Source organism: Manis pentadactyla, chromosome X (assembly GCF_030020395.1).
Source record: "Manis pentadactyla isolate mManPen7 chromosome X, mManPen7.hap1, whole genome shotgun sequence".
NCBI classification, from domain to species: Eukaryota; Metazoa; Chordata; class Mammalia; order Pholidota; family Manidae; genus Manis; species Manis pentadactyla.
The window spans coordinates 92,523,789-92,539,230 of NC_080038.1; the positions used below are offsets into that span (position 1 = coordinate 92,523,789).

At 34.7% G+C, this 15,442-nt stretch overlaps 1 protein-coding gene across 6 annotated transcripts in view; it reads left to right on the forward strand.

The window, feature by feature from the left end:
* The window catches only part of DIAPH2 (diaphanous related formin 2), a 953,825-nt gene that overhangs the window by 292,622 nt on the left and 645,761 nt on the right, over positions 1-15,442 (forward strand). For all 6 annotated transcript variants that reach the window (XM_036919628.2, XM_057495928.1, XM_036919627.2 and 3 more), the window contains 3 exons: positions 2,012-2,130; positions 3,997-4,113; positions 6,239-6,357. In XM_036919628.2, the coding sequence (XP_036775523.2) occupies positions 2,012-2,130; positions 3,997-4,113; positions 6,239-6,357 (355 nt within the window). The remainder of the gene's footprint in view (positions 1-2,011; positions 2,131-3,996; positions 4,114-6,238; positions 6,358-15,442) is intronic.

Consider the following 15,442-nt stretch of genomic DNA (forward strand, 5'->3'; position numbering starts at 1 on the left):
TAGATTTAATTATATGTTTCAGAGAATCTGCCAAAAATTTTCCATATCTATATAGTAGGTCTGATTAAAAAGTAACTAAAACATATTTATAATATTTTACAAAATTAGTAATTATTATTACTAATTTTATACTCTACATTTTAAAATATAATTTAGAGTAATTTTATGATACTCTACATTTTTAAATATAAAACTTTAGTGGTACACTTCCATTTTCTTTTATAATATATCCATCGCATTTGTGCTATATAAAAACTATTCATTAAATGTTAATTAAGGATTCATATATATCTTTCAAGGTTTGATATCTGACTGAAAGGAAGCTTTATATATGTATGTGTATGTATATATGCATATATATTTATTTTAATGAACCATTATTAATAAATAATATGTTGCATATATACGTCTGTATTTTTATTGTGCTTACATGTTCTATGCCCTATGTATTAAATAAATAAAGTGTTATCCTAATTAAAAACTGAATTAAACATTTAGCCAGTTATTTTCACTGAAAATATTCTAATCATGCAGATTAATGCCATGTTTTATAAAGTTCTGATGCTAATTAAATGATAGTACTTAACTTAGATTTTGTTGATTTTTCAAACTTATTTGAATGTTTTCAAGTTGTGTAGTGTACATCTAAGAAAGTATATATTGTGGCATAAAAATAAGGAAAAGTCCATATTCTAAATTGTGTTAAAGGTGTTTTCTGCCATGTCCACTATACCATGTCAAGCTTCTGCTCTTTTCTGAATAAAGCTCAGAAATCACCTGATAATATGACCCATTGATGTTAATTTTGCATTCCAATAGGTTTCTTCATTCCCCTTAAAAGTGGAAAACTAGACCTAAAGCAAATTATTCCTAAAAGAGGAAACTAAGTATAAATACATTTGTTATGTATTTTATATGAAATTTTATAGTAATGTTAATAACTATTTCATATGCTCTGTAGGTGAATTTCCAGTAAATTGTTATGTATGTCAATGTTAAAAAAAATATAGAAATTGCATACATTTGTGTTTGGCTTCAGTAATAGCCATTACATCCCCATTTATAATTGTTCTATTGAAAACAAAATCGAAACAAGAAATGCATCCTATTTTGTTTTATAGACATAATTTGAAGTACACCATGCTTGCTTTTCCTTTTGGAGTTCAAGCTCAGCTCTGAACAACCTATTTCCGCTTTTGGTATCACACTTGAGCATCCACAGTTGTGATTATCGATTTGAGCTTTGAAAGCTGCAACTTAATGGACACATATTAAAAGATATTCCAGGTGATATATATTAAGCCCAACAATCTCTAGTGTGGCATGCTTCCAAAGACTTTGTTTATACAATTATTTTGAAAATTATCAGAGGTTTGTAATGCATGTGCATATGATGTATTACAAAAGCAAAACTTTCATGCCTAAGTTGGTATTTTGTGATTAGGCTAAGGAGAAATGAAAGGTAGGGGAGGAGGCTAGACATGCAGCTTGATTTTAAAAAATTGCTGATGCCTTTTTGCTTTAAAATCACAAAATATCATTTAAAATAAATGTCTTACAACTTTTAGCGCCATACATGGGACTGTTGTGCTTGAATATATCCTTGCATTTGTTCTTCATTAATACAATTGATCTATATTTGCATTTTTTGCCAGAGGCATATGTGAATGTTCTAACTGCATGGGTTCTTTTGAGATCTTCCATTAGTGTGTTTAGTCAAAATGACAACCTTCAATTGGGTTTTTAGCAATTAGTTTTTTTCATGATCGCTAATTTTCAAATGTGAATAATCAAAATCTGTGGCATGAAAAGAAAATACAATGAATGCAAAAAGATTCTTTTATTTTAAAAGAGAAAAACAGTACATTTACTTTCTTCAGGAAACCAAGTGCCTGGGTCAATATTTAAAATTGCTTCTATATGTAAATGAATAATGGTGTCTGGCCTTTATTACCAAAGTATGGTGTTGTCAAACTATTTTCATCTGCTAAGTTTTATGTTTGCATATTAGGATCTAAAAGAAAAAGAAAATGATGAACTTGATATTCAGTTGAAAGTATTTGATGAGAACAAAGAAGATGACCTAACTGAATTGTCACACCGTCTCAATGACATTCGAGCAGAAATGGAATATCCTTTTGACAAACTACAAAAATCATTTTGCATGAATTGTGACAAAGGGATTTGCATATGATTTTGTGGACCATTATTAGAATTCTTGTCTGCCAGCCCAATTTATATCCATTTATTTATATTATGATGCTGTCCTTGAGATTCATGTTAAAGAATTGTCAGACTGTCCTGATGATTTACACAGACTGCATTGAAGTCTGCACAATGGCTTGCTGTATTATAGGTATATTCTGCTCACTCATCTTGAATAGACAAGAGCCTAAGGCAATGTACTTCATGTATAAGGATTTTTTGGGCAAAGTTCACTGAGTTCTATATGACTATAGGTAATATACTTTTTCAGTTTATTAAATGGTACTCCAGTAGTTTAGTAATGTAATTCAATTCAAGTAAATGCCTTATTCTCAATCTAAATAGTTTGGCTCCTTACAAAAAAAAATGTTTAAATATGATAGTATCTGACTGTAACTGCTGTGTGGTAGAAACATTTGTGTTAAACACAATTAGCATTTAATGACCTATGGCAATGATTTTATACAGAATGATTTTTAAATCATAGCATTGCTGGCTATTTGATTCACACCCATTAAATTTCCTACCTATGGATTCTGGAGAAATTGCGAAGTGTTTTAGAACCAGAATGACTTTTGAGCTGGATTTCTCTGTGATGTCTTCTTTCTTCTTCCTCCACCCCAACAAAAAAACTGGAAGAAATATTCCCCTCCTGTCTTATTTATGTAGAATTCTACACTCCTGTGAGACTGAGGGCAGAAATGTTGCTTCATCTTTTTCCTCCAGTGCTGCTATTGAAGAGTGTCTTACACATAAGTATTGGATAAACGTGTATGCAATGAATAACAATTTCATTATTATAAGGGATAATTTCTAGTAATTTCTTATCCATCATTAGTGGTTCTAGTCTGCAGTGGTTTCCATATATCAAATGCTTTTTATATCAGTTAATACATACCTTACTTTCTTGCTTTATATACAATTCTCTTATAATCCAACTTCATCTTATAGCTACTTTGATCCATTCTGTAGCCATTTAAAGGACCTCATGAGACTTTAACACAGCACTCTTACATGGGGTCTAAGAAGTAATCCATCATATACTTAATTCTACTTCAGTGAAAATGTTGACATTTCAGGTTATTTTTAGGATGCTGGATTACATTTCCTCTCCTACCTTTCTCTTACATCGATTTTCCAGGCTCTCACTTTTATGATAAAAGTGAATCCATTTTTGAAATCTCTTTTCTAGTTTACTAAAAGCATTTAAAGTTCTACCACTCCTTTTATACCCTAAGAAAAATGTTTCAAGTTGCATTGTCTTTACTCTCCATCTTTTATCAAATAATGCAATACAAATGAATGGAAACAATAATAATTTTGAATTTAGTATTTCATCTGTATAAAATAAAACTGGTTTTGTGATCTTTTAGCAGTCCACACAATGCTCATTTGCCCTCTATTTTACATGGCAGTGAAAATAGAGAAGGTAGTGGCTTACATGAATAGTATCAGTCCTGTATCACAATCACAGGAAGATTAAGAGAACACCATTTCTGTTAATGGCATTGCTGTTCCAATGGTTCGAGCTATAATCTGGAATTTAAAATATAATACATAACTGATCATTTAAGGTTTTGATACTTAAATCATCTTGGAAATCTCTGTCTCATTAAAAGATTACAGTGATTCCATAAATTATGTACATTTTTAAATACTAGATCATGGAGTTTAGAAATAGAAATGGAAACAAAATGGAACATCGGTGTTTTTAAAAAATGAAGCTTTTTTTGTTATGAATGAACCTTTCATTAAGAAATCTTTGATGTTTTTCCTTTACTTACTTTCCACTGATATGAATGAAGTATACCATCTTCTGTATAATATGTTAAAGGACACTGCTGCTGAAAATTACTTATTATCCATTCTACAACATTTTCTGCTGATCAGAAATGATTATTTTATCAGGTAAGAGGAAGTTATGAGAGTAGTATTTGTTTGCTTTGAATTAGATATTAAAGGCAAATTAAGAATGTAGTTGGGGTTGTGCAGTAGTTGCATAAACATGTATGTACAGTATAAGAGTTTAACAACTTTAGGTAACATCTTTTTAAGGCTATTAATTTAGTTTTAACTGGGCCAGGAGGATCTATTTATAAAAACGAGGTACCCCAGTAACAGGACTTTTAGTAGCAATGAACCCAACAGATTTAACTGATGCCATGATGAATTTTCTTTGCTAGATATTGGTAGCACAGAGTAGGCATTAAAGAGTCCGTGGTAGAACTTCTAAGTTCTTATGCATTTTAATAAGTAAGGTTTTGCTTTTATTTCTCTTTTATAGTATTATCTAGTAATTAATGTGATCTTATCTAAGAAAATTATAATGCTAATATTTCAGCTTTATATCCAGTAATGTCATTCTTCAAAATAAATGATGATGATAATAATCCACAAAGTTAGACATTTTAGAGTCTAGTAACTAGGAATATATCTGAAAACCAGTTAGTTAGAGAAACATTTCTGAGTGACTGATACCCATAAACTGGTGACCATGATCAAATATTTAACTATTCAAGACTCTTAGTTATTCTTCATACTCTAATAGGCATGTAATTTTGGCAACCTAGGTTCTCTGATTTCTTACAGCTTGCTTGATTAAAGGGAGAAAGGAAGGTACCATGGGGCTAGGTACCATCACAATATAAATGACAGTTCTAAAGATATATGGAAAACTATTACAATTCAGACCAGTACAGTAACTGATGGGCCTCATAGTGCTACAGAGACAAAGAAAAATGTTTAAATATTAAATTATATGATTTTTTTTTAAAGCAGGAAAGGTGGTAATGCATTTAAAATGATTGTTGTTTTCTAAAATATGTTTGGGCAATTAAAGGGGTACTGTGCCCACAGGTATGCAGTTACCTCAGGGAAATAATTTGTGTGAAACAATCTCAGTAACTTGGAATAAATGAGAAGTTACTCTAATATGACATCCTTTCATCCCGAGCACATTGATATAAGGTAGAAGTGTAACAAGTACTTGATAATTAACCTCGTCTCAAAGGGAACAATTGTTTTCCTTGTTTACCCAAAGAGTCCTTGACTAGAGTGATTTTAATCCAGTATTATTTATCCTAAGCTAGATGATAACCTGAGAAAGCCTCAGATTTGTAATATGTATTACTATTTATTCTTATTCTTGAGACCAGCCCCATGACAACAGATATATAAAAGCAATTAGAATCTGTTAGGCTTCATTTGCAAACTTTTAGTAGGTTGGTTAGTTATCAGAACACTAATTTTAGGGATGTTTATATCATAATTTGCCTATAGCAGTATTTCTCACTGATTTTTCTCTGTCAAATTTACTAGCCACTGATAAATACTATATTTTCCCCAAATTTGAATGCAAAAAATGCCTCTTAGAACTTTTTGAAGTATGCAAGTGGTCATTTTTAAAGTCAGAATTACCCTGATAGATTACAGAATTTGGAAATGTTTTGAAACCTTTGACACTTTTGACAAATTGAGGCTATAGCAGTGCATATTAAGTGTACATACTTCTATAAAATGTATCTTTTAAATATGCACATAAATAGTTCTTTGAACTAGTCTGTAATATAAGTGGCTCAGTCTAGTTTTATAAGCTGTTATTGCTAGTCTTGAGTAAAACTGTTGTAGTAAATTCAAGCCACTGCTTGCCACCTAATGCCAAAACACTCACCCCTTATTGAAATTGAGAACTTGTAGAGGCGTAGATCCATTTCTGTACTCATGGATTATATGGCTAATAGGCCATTTGTTTTCATTAACTTTAGGAACAATAGCGTAACTAAGTAAATAAGGTTGATAAGTATCTTTGTGCACAAGCAAGAATCCCTGCAAACTAGAGTATTCAGTTACTAAGTGTTCACAGTTGATCAGTTCACAGTAGGGTTTTGTGTTACAATGTCCAGACCATCTTTAAGCTTAGACATTTTTCTCCTGAGGAGAAAGACTTAATTCTTTTATCATGATGAAGCACTTCTAAAGAAAATTGATTTGTGTGAGTAGAAAAGTTAGTCAAGAATACTTTCTCTTTTTGTAGGCCACAGTATTATAAAATAATTGAGGAGTGTGTTTCACAGATAGTGTTGCACTGCAGTGGCATGGACCCAGATTTCAAGTACAGGCAAAGATTAGACATTGATCTCACTCATCTCATAGGTATGTATTATAATCCTCAATGTCCTTTGATTGTTTTACTCTCTTTTATATAATAGGCACATCTTAAAGGTAGCTTTCTCAATGAACCTCCTCTATTAATATCTGGTAAATCAGTATTTCCTTGGGTACTCAATCCCTGTAATTGTTAATTATGATGATCACGAGAGTTCTGCCTGTGTGACTTAAAATATTAACCTATTTGGTAAGTTTCAACACTCTTGAATGGAGTTTAAAAATCAGGGCCCCATAAAAAAACATTATGCTATATATGAATGCCTTGCTTTTTTTTTTATGTGGATATTGGTTTTATTTATTTATTTATTTTTATTAAGGTATGATTGATATATACCCTATTATGAAGGTTTCACAAGAAAAACAATGTGCTTATTACATTCACCCTTATTATCGAGTCTCCCCCATACCCCATTGCAGTCACTGTCCATAAGTGTAGTAAGATGCCACACAGTCCATATTTGTCTTCTCTGAGCTACACTGTCTTCCCTATGACCCCAGACTCACCATCTTCACCAATCATGATACCCCACAATCCCCTTCTCCCTCCCTCCCCACCTGCCCTCCTCCACGTCTCCCCTGTGGTAACCACAGTCCCTTCTTGGAGTATGGGAGTCTGCTGCTATTTTGTTCCTTCAGTTTAGCTTCGTTGTTATACTCTACAAATGAAGGAAATCGTTTGGTATTTGTCTTTCTCTTCCTGACTTACTCACTCTGCATAATATCCTCTAGCTCCATCCATGTTATTGCAAATTAATAGGATTCGTTTCTTTCTTATGGCTGAATAGTATTCCATTGTGTATATGTACCACCTCGTCTTTATCCACTCATCTACTGATGGACACTTAGGTTGCTTCCATATCGTGGCTATTGTAAAAAGTGCTGCAATAAACATAGGGGTGCATATGTCTTTTTGAATCTGAGAAGTTGTTTTCTTTGGGTAAATTCCCAGGAGTGGAATTCCCAGGTCAAATGGTATTTCTGTTTTTAGTTTTTTGAGGAACCTCCATATTGCGTTCTACAATGGTTGAACTAGTTTACATTCCCACCAGCAGTGTAGGAGGGTTCCTCTTTCTCCGGGTCCTCACCAGCATTTGTTGTTCCTAGTCTTTTCTATGTTGGCCATCCTAACTGGTGTGAGGTGATATCTTATTGTAGTTTTAATTTGCATTTCTGTGATGATTATGATGTGGAACATCTTTTCATGTGCCTGTTGGTCATTTGAATTTCTTCTTTGGAGAAGTGTCTGTTCATATCCTCCGCCCATTTTTTAATAGGTTTATTTGCTTTTTGGTGTGGAGGTGTGTGAGTTCTTTATATATTTGGATGTTAACCCCTTGTCAGATATGTCATTTACAGATATATTCTCCCACATTGTAGGATGCCTTTTTGTTCTCCTGATGGTGTCCTTTGCTGTACAGAAGCTTTTTAGCACAATGTAGTCCCACTTGTTCATTTTTTATTTTGTTTCCCTTGCCCGAGGAGATGCATTCAGGAAAAAGTTGCTCATGTTTGTATTCAAGAAATTTTTGCCTATGTTTTCCTCTAAGAGGTTTATGGTTTCATGACTTACATTCAGGTCTTTGATCCATTTTGAGTTTACTTTTGTGTATGGGGATAGACAATAATCCAGTTTCATTCTCTTGCATGTAGGTGTCCAGTTTTGCCAACACCAGGTGTTGAAGAGGCTGTCATTTCCCCATTGTATATCCATGACTCCTTTATCATATATTAATTGACCATATATGCTTGGGTTTATATCTGGGCTCTTTAGTCTGTTCCATTGGTCTATGAGTCTGTTCTTGTGCCAGTACCAAATTTTCTTGATTACTGTGGCTTTGTAGTAGAGCTTTAAGTCGGGGAGCATAATCCTCCCCACTTTATTCTTCCTTCTCAGGATTGCTTTGGCTATTTGGGGTCTTTTGTGCTTCCATATGAATTTCAGAAATATTTGCTCTAGTTTGTTGAAGAATGCTGTTGGTATTTTGGTAGGGATTGCATTGAATCTGTAGATTGCTTTAGGCAGGATGGCCATTTTGACAATATTAATTCTTCCTATCTATGAGCATGGGATGTGTTTCCATTTATCGGTATCTTCTTTAATTTCTCTCAGGAATATCTTGTAGTTTTCAGAGTATAGGTCCTTCACTTCCTTAGTTAGGCTTATTCCTAGGTATTTTATTCTTTTTGATGCAATTGTGAATGAAATTGTTTTCCTGATTTCCCTTTCTGCTAGTTCATCATTAGTGTATAGGAATGCAACAGATTTTTGTGTATTAATTTTGTATCCTGCACCTTTACTGAATTCAGATATTAGATCTAGTAGTTTTGGAGTGGAGTCTTTAGAGTTTTTTATGTACAATATCATGTCATCTCCAAACAGGGACAGTTTAACTTTTTCCTTGGCAGTCTGGATGCCTTTTATTTCTTTGTGTTGTCTGATTGCCATGGCTAGGACCGCCAGAACTATGTTGAATAAAAGATGGGATAGTGGGATCCTTGTCCTGTTTCTGATCTTAAAGGACAAGCTTTCAGCTTCTCGCTGTTGAGTATAATGTTGGCTGTGGGTTTGTCATATATGGCCTTTCTTTTTATGTTGAGGTACTTGCTCTCTATACCCATTTTGTTGAGAGTTTTTATCATGAATGGACGATGAATTTTGTCGAATTTTGTTGAATTTTGCTTTTTCAGCACCTATGGATATGATCATGTGGTTTTTGTCCTTTTTGTTAATGTTGATGGATTTTCAAATGTTGTACCATCCTTGCATCCCTGGAATAAGTCCTACTTGATCATGATGGATGATCTTTTAGACGTATTTTTAAATTCGGTTTGCTAATATTTTGTTGAGAATTTTAGCATCTATGTTCATCAGGGATATTGGTCTGTAATTTTCTTTTTTTGTGGTGTCTTTGCCTAGCTTTGGTACAGGGTGATGCTGGCCTCGTAGAATGAGTTTTGGATTGTTCCCTCCTCTTCTAGTTTTCGGAAAACTTTAAGGAGGATGAGTATTAGGTCTTCAATTAATCTTTGATAAAATTCAGCAGTGAAACCTTCTGGTCCAGGGATTTTGTTCTTAGGAAATTTTTTGATTGCCAATTCTATTTTGTTGCTAGTAATTGGTCTATTCAGATTTCCCGTTCTTCCTGGGTCAGCCTTGAAGGGTTATATTTTTCTAGAAAGTTGTCCATTTCTTCTAGGTTATCCAGTTTTTTAGCATATAACTTTTCAAATGTGTTGCCTTTTAGAAACATTACTCTGAAATCCTTTGGTTCTATTTATACTTAGACCTTAGTGATTTTTTAGCAATCATGTGCACAATAGGGTCTAATTAGTAATACAGCTAGGTTATTAGTGTTCAAGTTTAAGAAAAGAAATACAGGCTTATTTCAGTAATTTAAGACCTTTTAATTATATCAAGATAGATAAATTTATATTTTCATAGATCTTAGAACTAGGAAAGAATTTGAGATGATCAGGTTCATCTACTTGCATTGCTGAAGAAATGACCTTATATCATCCTAGACTCATAGTTTAGCTATACTTTCTGGAGTAATCCCAGAAGGATGATGTGAAACCTTTTTTGTGAAATATGTTATGTTATGTGACCTTACAGTTAGGCAGTTTTATTTATACTTAATCAAGTTCGCCATTGCTGAGATTTAAACATGAACTCATTTGTCTTATCTTTAAAGGAAGAAAACAAAACTGTTGAATGCCAATTATATATTATTGTTTACTCCATAGGAAGAAAATAAAACTGTTGAATGCCGATTATATATTATTATTTACTCTATAGCATAGGACAGTTTCAGTAATATTCAAAGATAAATTCCTTATTATTATTTATCATGTATTATTCTTCCCGATTTTAAAACTAATGCTCTCTTATTCTAGGCAATCTAGAGATTTATGTAAGTGGCAGAGTAAACCACTAATCTCACTGTTCTGATCAGAAATTTTTTTCTTTCTCTCTGCATGTCTGTCTCTCTTCTTCTTTTTTTTTTTTTTTTTTTTAAATATTTTTTATTGAAGGGTAGTTGACGCACAGTATTACATTACATTAGTTTCAAGTGTACAACACAGTGGTAGAACATTTATATACATAATTCTAGGTTCCAGCTATCCCCCTACCAAGCTGTTACAATATCTTGACTATATTCCTTATGCTATACATTACATCCCGGTTACTAATTTATTTTACCATTGGAAGTCTGTCCTTTTTTTTTTTTTGTGAGGGCATCTCTCATATTTATTGATCAAATGGTTGTTAACGACAATAAAATTCTGTATAGGGGAGTCAGTGCTCAATACACAATCATTAATCAACCCCAAGCCTAATTTTCGTCGGTCTCCAATCTTCTGAGGCATAACAAACAAGTTCTTACATGTAGGACAAATTCTTACATAATGAATAAGTTACATAGTGAACAGTACAAGGGCAGTCATCACAGAAACTTTCGGTTTTGCTCATGCATTATGAACTATAAACAGTCAGTTCAAATATGAATACTCATTTGGTTTTTATACTTGATTTATATGTGGATATCACATTTCTCTCTTTATTATTATTATTTTTAATAAAATGCTGAAGTGGTAGGTAGATACAAGATAAAGGTAGAAAACATAGTTTAGTGTTGTAAGAGAGCAAATGTAGATGATCAGGTGCGTGCCTGTAGACTATGTGTTAATCCAAGCTAGACCAGGGCAATAAAACATCCACGTATGCAGAAGATTTCTCTCAGAACAGGGGGGGTGAGGTTCTAAACCTCACCTCTGTTGATCCCCAATTTCTCACCTGATGGCCCCCCTGCGACTGTGCCTGTCTTAGGTTGTTCCTCCCTTGAGGAATCTTACCTGTCTCTGGCTAACCAGTCATCTTCCGGGGCCATACAGGGAAATGTGAAGTTGGTAAGTGAGAGAGAAGCCTTATTGTTTGAAAAGGTTAGCTTTTTACTTCTTTGCATATTTATGCCCTGTGGCTTCTATGCCCAGCATTTGTCTTGAGGTATCTTTACCACTTGGAAGAATTATGATACTTGGTAAATTTGATATGAGGCACGAATTCTATTTAAGGGTTGTAATTAGGAAGGAAGAAGAAAAGCTATAGAAGTAGCAGGCGGGAGAAAACATGGGAAGATTGATTATTTCTTTGACATATCTTCTTGTAGAGTAACTTCAGCATGTATAGGTTTTAAGCTACTACTTAAATTGTGCACACACATTAACATAATAGGAGTATAGTTACATAACCAAAGCATATCTGTAATTACCAGCCATCTCCAGTGAAACCGAGAAAACCAGTTAGGCACCTTAGGCATTTGTGAAAACTTATCTATGATATGGTGGATATTGTCCAACTGAACTTGAACAGTCTGAGAGAAATCAGACAAATTAAAACAACCCATTCCTGGGGACTGTTCACATCCCATATGTTCTTTTAACAGTAAATAGTCTGTAGTTGTAAGACTTTGGAGCGCTACAATTTGCACTTCTCTAAATTCTTGGTTGAGTTCCAACAGTATAGATCCAGTCAAATTTGTTGTTTTACTGTATGCACAGGCCAGCTTAGATATCTCCTTCCTCATTCCCATGGCAAGTCCAGGAACTGGTGGGATGAGTGCATCTACAGCTGTAGCAGTGCGTGGATCTTTGTTGGGGTTTTTTGATGATCATCTTCTGGCATGAGTCTTCCAGAGAGTGCAGATGTTGGAAGTTCTTTTTCATATCGTATCTTAGTACATTTTCGGGGTAGCCAAATTAGGCTTTGATCCTCTGTATAAACACAAACAGACCCTTTGCCTACACTTTTATATGCCCTTTATACCCTTGTGTAGAACTCGTTGGAGGTTACCACACAGGAACTGCCCTTTTTTTTTTCTTTTTTCTTTTTTCTTTGTTTTTGGTATCACTAATCTACACTTACATGAAGAATATTATGTTTACTAGGCTCTCCCCTGTACCAGGTCTCCCCTATAAACCCCTTTACAGTCACTGTCCATCAGCATAGCAAAATGTTGTAGAATCACTACTTGCCTTCTCTGTGTTGTACAGCCCTCCCTTTTCTCCTACCACCCCATGCATGTTAATCTTAATACCCCCCTACTTCTCCCAGCCTTATCCCTCCCTACCCACCCATCCTCCCCAGTCCCTTTCCCTTTGGTATCTGTTAGTCCATTCTTGAGTTCTGTGATTCTGCTGCTGTTTTGTTTCTTCAGTTTTTCCTTTGTTCTTATATTCCACAGATAAGTGAAATCATTTGGTATTTCTCTTTCTCTGCTTGGCTTGTTTCACTGAGCATAATGCCCTCCAGCTCTATCCATGTTTCTGCAAATGGTAGGATTTGCCATTTTCTTATGGCTGAGTAGTATTCCATTGTGTATATGTACCACATCTTCTTTATCCATTCATCTATCGATGGACATTTAGGTTGCTTCCAATTGTTGGCTATTGTAAATAGTGCTGCGATAAACATAGGGGTGCATCTGTCTTTCTCAAACTTGATTGCTGTGTTCTTAGGGTAAATTCCTAGGAGTGGAATTCCTGGGTCAAATGGCAAGTCTGTTTTGAGCATTTTGATGTACCTCCATACTGCTTTCCACAATGGTTGAACTAACTTACATTCCCACCAGCAGTGTAGGAGGGTTCCCCTTTCTCCACAGCCTCGCCAACATTTGTTGTTGTTTGTCTTTTGGATGGCAGCCATCCTTACTGGTGTGAGGTGATACCTCATTGTAGTTTTAATTTGCATTTCTCTGATAATTAGCAATGTGGAGCATCTTTTCATGTGTCTGTTGGCCATCTGTATTTCTTTTTTGGAGAACTGTCTGTTCAGTTCCTCTGCCCATTTTTTAATTGGGTTATTTGTTTTTTGTTTGTTGAGGCGTGTGAGCTCCTTATATATTCTGGACGTCAAGCCTTTATCGGATGTGTCATTTTCAAATATATTCTCCCATACTGTAGGGATCCTTCTTGTTCTATTGATGGTGTCTTTTGCTGTACAGAAGCTTTTCAGCTTAATACAGTCCCACTTACTCATGTTTGCTGTTGTTTTCCTTGCCCGGGGAGATATTTTCAAGAAGAGGTCATTCATGTTTATGACTAAGAGGTTTTTGCCTTTGTTTTCTTCCAAGAGTTTAATGGTTTCATGGCTTACATTCAGGTCTTTGATCCATTTTGAGTTTACTTTTGTATATGGGGTTAGACAATGGTCCAGTTTCATTCTCCTACATGTAGCTGTCCAGTTTTGCCAGCACCACCTGTTGAAGAGACTGTCATTTCTCCATTGTATGTCCATGGCTCCTTTATCAAATATTAATTGACCATATATGTCTGGGTTAATGTCTGGATTCTCTAGTCTGTTCCATTGGTCTGTGGCTCTGCTCTTGTGCCAGTACCAAATTGTCTTGATTACTATGGCTTTATAGTAGAGCTTGAAGTTGGGGAGTGAGATCCCCCCTACTTTATTCTTCTTTCTCAGGATTGCTTTGGCTATTCGGGGTCTTTGGTGTTTCCATATGAATTTTTGAATTATTTGTTCCAGTTCATTGAAGAATGTTGCTGGTAGTTTCATAGGGATTGCATCAAATCTTTATATTGCTTTGGGCAGGATGGCCATTTTGACGATATTAATTCTTCCTAGCCACGAGCATGGGATGAGTTTCCATCTGTTAGTGTCCCCCTTAATTTCTCTTAAAGAGTGACTTGTAGTTTTCAGAGTATAAGTCTTTCACTTCTTTGGTTAGGTTTATTCCTAGGTATTTTATTTTTTTTGATGCAATTGTGAATGGAGTTGTTTTCCTGATTTCTCTTTCTGGTGGTTCATTGCTAGTATATAGGAAAGCCACAGATTTCTGTGTGTTGATTTTGTATCCTGCAACTTTGCTGTATTCCGATATCAGTTCTAGTAGTTTTGGGGTGGAGTCTTTAGGGTTTTTTATGTACAGTATCATGTCATCTGCAAATAGTGACAGTTTAACTTCTTCTTTACCAATCTGGATTCCTTGTATTTCTTTATTTTGTCTGATTGCCGTGGCTAGGACCTCCAGTACTATGTTGAATAACAGTGGAGAGAGTGGGCATCCCTGTCTAGTTCCCGATCTCAGCGGAAATGCTTTCAGCTTCTCGCTGTTCAATATAATGTTGGCTGTGGGTTTATCATAGATGTCCTTTATTATTTTGAGGTACTTGCAGTCTATTCCCATTTTGCTGAGAGTTTTTAACATGAATGGATGTTGAACTTTGTCAACTGCTTTTTCAGCATCTATGGAGATGATCATGTGGTTTTTGTCTTTCTTTTTGTTGATGTGGTGGATGATGTTGATGGACTTTCGAATGTTGTACCATCCTTGCATCCCTGGGATGAATTCCACTTGGTCATGGTGTATGATCCTTTTGATGTATTTTTGAATTCGGTTTGCTAATATTTTGTTGAGTATTTTTGCATCTACGTTTTTCAGGGATATTGGTCTGTAGTTTTCTTTTTTGTTGGGGTCTTTGCCTGGTTTTGGTATTAGGGTGATGTTAGCTTCATAGAATGAGTTTGGTAGTATCCCCTCCTCCTCTATTTTTTGAAAAACTTTAAGGAGAATGGGTATTATGTCTTCCCTGTATGTCTGATAAAATTCCGAGGTAAATCCATCTGGCCCAGAGGTTTTGTTCTTTGGTAGTTTTTTGATTACCGCTTCAATTTCGTTGCTGGTAATTGGTCTGTTTAGATTTTCTGTTTCTTCCTGGGTCAATCTTGGAAGGTTATATTTTTCTAGGAAGTTGTCCATTACTCCTAGGTTTCCCAGCTTGTTAGCATATAGGTTTTCATAGTATTCTCCAATAATTCTTTGCATTTCCGTGGGGTCCGTCGTGATTTTTCCTTTCTCGTTTCTGATACTGTTGATTTGTGTTGACTCTCTTTTCTTCTTAATAAGTCTGGCTAGAGGCTTATCTATTTTGTTTATTTTCTCAAAGAACCAGCTCTTGGTTTCATTGATTTTTGCTATTGTTTTATTCTTCTCAATTTTATTTATTTCTTGTCTGATCTTTATTATGTCCCTCCTTCTGCTGACCTTAGGCCTCA